General features: G+C 45.1%; 1 protein-coding gene across 1 annotated transcript; it reads right to left on the bottom strand.

The window, feature by feature from the left end:
- Nucleotides 1-408: 408 nt before the first annotated feature.
- LOC107590815 (potassium voltage-gated channel subfamily A member 1-like) lies at nt 409-4,753 on the bottom strand. The gene is made up of 2 exons (XM_016279729.1): nt 4,421-4,753; nt 409-4,118 (listed from the first exon to the last, which is right to left on the bottom strand). The coding sequence occupies exon 2, from the start codon at nt 3,891-3,893 to the stop codon at nt 2,418-2,420; it is 1,476 nt and encodes a 491-aa protein (XP_016135215.1). The 5' UTR covers nt 3,894-4,118; nt 4,421-4,753; the 3' UTR covers nt 409-2,417.
- Nucleotides 4,754-5,576: the final 823 nt, after the last annotated feature.

Genomic DNA, 5,576 nt, shown 5'->3' on the forward strand with positions numbered 1-5,576 from the left:
CCTGACACAGAGCTGCGGCAGAGGTGACTAAACACATGTTAGTGTTATAGGAAACGGCCCGAGGTAAAATACTGCTGTTTGCCTTTGATTACAATCACACCTCACGGATCGATAAAGATCACATGATCAGGCAACTTGTTTACGAGCTGCTCTGGCAGACTTGCTTGTGTTAGTTAAATGAAATTACCCCAAACACACTAACTCAATCGCGGCTATTTTAAAGTGTTTTTTAATTATCAAGGACAATGGAAATTAAAGATGTAGCTCTATGCACTGGAATGGCCCATGTTAGCATGAACACAAGATTTCACATTGTTTAAGTCATCAGTACACTCAATAAATCAATTAGGTCTGCATTTAAATTTGTTCTTTACAGTACCTGCAGGCTTAATATAGCCTTAATGGGCTAAGCATTCTTCAAAATGACAGATTTTTAAGGATGTAAACGGTTGTGTACCCTGTGGTATATGAAAGCCTGTGCTGTTTTCTCTTCCCAGACCTCTCTTTTAAAAAAGGACTGTGAATAAACAGAACCAAAGTGAACGTTGATTGTGCTTAGCAAGGGAGCGTTTCAGATCCGAGGGGTCAGGGGCGGTCGCATTGTTGCGTTTGTTTTAAGTGCTTGAAAAAAGGCTAATTCTGGGGTACTCTTAAGTGTATTATTTTTGATGTAGCATCACACTTCACAGGCTGTTATGTACTCTCGTGTTCTGCTCTGCAGTGAGCTGTGCGGCGACCTCACTGAGGTAGACTCTTTATTATGGCACAACAACATAATCAAAACCACAACGAAAGGCAGATCGAAAACTCTAAAAGGTCCTGTCGCGTGAAAGTCGTATGTCCGATTTCATATTCAAGCTCAGCCGTCATATGATAACACAGGTTTGCGTTTGTGCCTGACAACCATGTGTCACGTTCAAAAGAACAACAACAAAAATGAAAAGCACTCTGTATACACTGTAATGACCAGCCTCAACATACATTATGACAGTTCTAGAGCAGATATTGTTCCCTTGCCCTGCCTAAAACTCCAGTTACTCAGAGGCACTTTCACCTGTCCGGTTGCTGAGAGGGTCAAAGGCACTAGCAACTAATATGAGTAATTCTGCCATGATCTCTTTTGCATCCTGCTAAGATAAATTAAGCGATTTTTGATATCGTAAATCCTAAATTTGATCGCAAAATGGAAGCGTGAAGTATAACTGCCCATAGTTATCTTATTTTTTTCCCTCGAGAGAGAGAATGCCCATGCACTGCACTATTTAAGTTATACTATTTTTTTTAACAGGTGCGCTTAGTATGAGTATATGCATTTGATAGTATCTTGATAGTTCTTTTTCTGTGTCTTTGACTACGTTTTAGATTGAAAAGTTTGCATCCCAGCGTTGGGGCTTGCATATATATTTTGTCACATTTCAGAAAATGTCAAGGAATCGACGTCCCTAGTTTCCCTGATTGTAACAACGACACCCTTATGAGGTATCTCAATTGCAACAAGCTGTATTATACCGATGTCATGCATTAAATATACTAGGATACACAGTACCATAGTTGATTAGGCCATAATGCAGGTTCTTTTGACATGCTATGATATCATTAAGATTCTGTTTCCCGTAAGGTTAAACATTCAGTCTTTAAATACACCTAAATGTTAAGCATCTCAAATCATGACACACTAGTGCACTTTTCATGTCGACAAATGAGAGGAGGTCGATGGAGAGGGGAGCTGATGGAACCGAATGCAAAAGAAAAGCAAAACAGGAATGGATTTCCTATCGTCATGAGGTAATGTCCGACGCATGCCAATATCAAAATGAGGATAATCAAAACATGCTAACTATGAGGCTCCTCTTTCGGCATTGTGCTGTCTTATATCTAAAGGGCATGGCATTTAATCACTTGGTGATATCTAAATTACAGCATCTGCTGGAAAATAGCAGCAATGCGGATGTCCATGAGGTGATGACCTTGGCCTCCGTAGCATCCCAGCAGAAGATAAGTCTTGTTCATATAAGGTGCTTTGCTGGTCAGTTGGGAAGACCACCTATGGACGAGGCGTCCACCGAACACTGCACTTGGTCTTTTATGCACGTTCCCGGATGCAGTGTGCAGCTTGCTGAAATGTAGTCTGCAGTTCATGCGTGATGTTTTAGTAATCCCGTCGTCGAGAGTCCTTCAATGCCTGTGGACGTTAGCTAGGTGCTCAAGGAGGCTTTTTTCTCAATCATCCTCTTTGGAAATGTATTAGACTAAGTATATACCGAATCATCGGCCTCATTTGCTGCAGTTATGTTCTATATGTTTTGGTGTAGTATTTTTCTTTCGTCTGCATTGTAGAGATATTCGCATTGCAAGGGCTCACGAGAGGAGGTAAAGTAAGCATTCATATGTACGTGACTGAATTTTCTACTGTGTCTCTAGACATCGGTTAGCAGCTTACTTTTGTTCACACAGTTCTGATTAGGGATAGTGCAGTTGCCAGTTCTGAGGTTGGCCTCTCTGAAGTTGTCGATGCTGTTGTTTATGTCTCCGTCTATCTCCATGTACTCAGACTTGCTGACGGTCGAGGAGCTGCGGCGACTGGAGTTGGAATCAGAGGCAATGTTCGGGTTGCTCACGTTGAGGAGTTGGGCCTGCTCCTCTCCTTCGGTTTCTCTATGGTAGAAATAGTTGAAGTTGGACACGATGACAGGCACGGGGAGGGCGATGGTCAGCACACCGGCAATGGCGCACAGGGAACCCACGATCTTGCCCCCTATAGTCACTGGCACCATGTCCCCGTAGCCTACGGTGGTCATCGACACAACCGCCCACCAGAATGCATCTGGGATGCTGGTAAAGTAGGACGCTTTTTCCTCTGCCTCTGCGAAATACACAGCACTGGAGAACAATATGACACCAATGAAGAGGAAGAAAATTAGCAATCCAAGCTCTCGCATACTGGCTTTGAGGGTCTGTCCCAAAATCTGAAGGCCTTTGGAGTGCCTGGACAGCTTAAAGATCCTGAACACCCTGACCAGACGGATCACCCTGAGGATGGCCAGTGATGTTGCCTGCTCGCCCTTTACTTCCTTCTCTCCATCCGCGTCCTCTGCTAACTCTGTACCCAGTGTGATGAAGTAGGGAATGATGGCCACAATGTCTATGGTATTCATCATGTTCTTAAAGAAGGCCGCTTTGCTTGGGCATGCAAAGAAGCGCACTATCAGTTCGAATGAGAACCAGATGATGCAGAGGGTCTCTACGATAAAGAAGGGATCGGTCAGGATGTTTGGTTTGGTGTAGAAGGTGCTGTTGCCTATAATCACCTCCTGAGGTTCCCCTTTCAGTTCAGGTAAAGTCTCCAAACAGAAAATGACAATGGAAATTAAAATGACCATAACGGACACAATAGCTATTCCTCTGGCTGCCCCCGAGCTTTCGGGATGCTCGAACAGAAGCCAGATTTGCCGTTGAAACTCACGCTCCGGTAAGGGCCGCTCTTCCTCGCGAATGAAGCCCTCATCTTCGCGAAACTTCTCCATCGCCTCGACCCCAAGTTCATAGAACTTAATTTCTTCTGAGAACATATCCAACGGGACGTTTGCAGGCCTTCTCAGTCTCCCCCCAGACTGATAGTAGTAGAGGATGGCATCGAAGCTCGGACGATTTCTGTCGAAGAAGTACTCGTTTCTCAAGGGATCGAAATACCGCATTCGCTTCTTTGGGTTACCTAATAGAGTCTCTGGAAACTGGGCGAGAGTTTTGAGCTGGGTCTCGAAGCGCAGCCCTGCTATGTTGATGACCACCCGTTCACAGTATTCGTGATCATCGTGGTCAGGGGGGTACGTGTCCTGCGGATGCCCCGGCACGGCAGAGGTCTCGTCCATGTTGTCCCCAGCCACGACTGTCATCCTGCAGTTCAAAGTTGGAGCTCCGCAGCAGTTAATTTAATTGAGTAGACATCCAACTGCCCTCCCAAAGGCGTCGCTTTCCTTCCTTTTTTACAATTCCAGACCCTCAAATCTATCTCGAACCCGGGGTATAGCGTATAACTGGATCTTTCCTCAGTGTGGCCCCACTGTGGTTGTCACTGATTCGACCATCGCTCCGTTCCGCTGCATCCACTACGGCTGCCTCTGTCACCGAGACAGAGAAAAATGGATCGAACAGCGCCGATATTTGCTAGCTCAGCAAGTTCACACTACATGTATGTATAAATCAGAGAAGTGCATTGCCTTAAGGGCGCAATTCTAAATGATAATGCTCACTCTATTGAAAAGACGTGACAGGACAGGGTCACTTTTACTCCATCACCACATACATACAGTCTCACTATATATTATTGAATTGCTTATAGCTACGTTTGAGTTAGTAAATAGATAGGAAAACATGAGAATGACTTTCACTTCAGGCTTATTCATACTGTTTTAGTGCTCACCTCGCTACTGCAGGATTGCGTCTTCTGCCGGCAGTCTCCTGTCAGTAATGCACCCTCGATTCCCTTTTGTTGGAGAAAATACGCTTGTAAAAGTCTCTTCACATCTTCTCACATTCAAACTGTTCGGTTGCGGTCCATAAATGTCACATCCATAACGGAAATGATTCACGACATTCGCAAGCGATGCTATAATGGAAAAAAATATATACATATGGCTTTGAGATGTATTACAAATCTTCACATTCAATATAAACGTGTGCTAAAAGACAAGACGCGGAAAAAAGGCTAAAAGAAAACATGAAACCGCAACGTCCTCCCTGCACTCCTGCTCGTGCGGCGGCACCTTGGTGTAAATGGCTTATACTGCATAAGAAATTGTAATGCTGCAGCTCAGCTCAGGCGGGAGATACATTAAGGGGGCAAAAGCGAACCATACCATTTCCAGACATTACTGCATCAGCAAAATTTCCCTCTTACGAGTAGACAAGATGACGAGCGGTCTGTTTTATCTGGACACACTGACGGGGGGTATGGATGCGAAAGGCTTCTTAAAGGTGGGATCAATAGGAGGAGAGGGAATAATTCCTTAATCATGCCCAACATATTGTTGCACTGTATTGCACATGGGAGAACGCGGAGCTGGAGAGGGGGGTAGGACAGTATGGGGGAGGGGTTCGACGCAATGCAGACCGCGCGTGGCCACAAGTGCTTGTCCACGCAATGCGCGAGAGCATTTATGTGCCAACACTGGCGCAGTATCTGATTCGCCGAGCACTAATGTGCACAGATACTTTAACTGACCACACTAACCAATAACCACAATAAAAAGACGACTTCTCTAAAGTGCTCTTCTTCGTGGAATACTGCGACTTTTTTTTCCACCCAAAAGAGTTATAGAGCCGCACAGCTCCATGCGTGTTGCTTGAGACTGGATCGTGCGGGGGTTGGAATATTTATAGAATAACGTGGGTGTAGGCCTATGTACTCGGACGGACGGCGATTTTTGCAGCACACTCGGTTATAGTGCTTTCCAGCACACGCTGATTATATAGGCAGTTTGTTTGGATAAGTGTCACCTTCATTTTCCTGTAGAATTACCTAGACCCCCCCCCCCCCCCCCCCCCCCCCACCCCTCGTTTTTCTGTCTTATTTCTCT

The sequence above is a fragment of the Sinocyclocheilus grahami genome, unplaced genomic scaffold, assembly GCF_001515645.1.
Source record: "Sinocyclocheilus grahami isolate Dianchi unplaced genomic scaffold, SAMN03320097.WGS_v1.1 scaffold133.1, whole genome shotgun sequence".
NCBI lineage: Eukaryota > Metazoa > Chordata > Actinopteri > Cypriniformes > Cyprinidae > Sinocyclocheilus > Sinocyclocheilus grahami.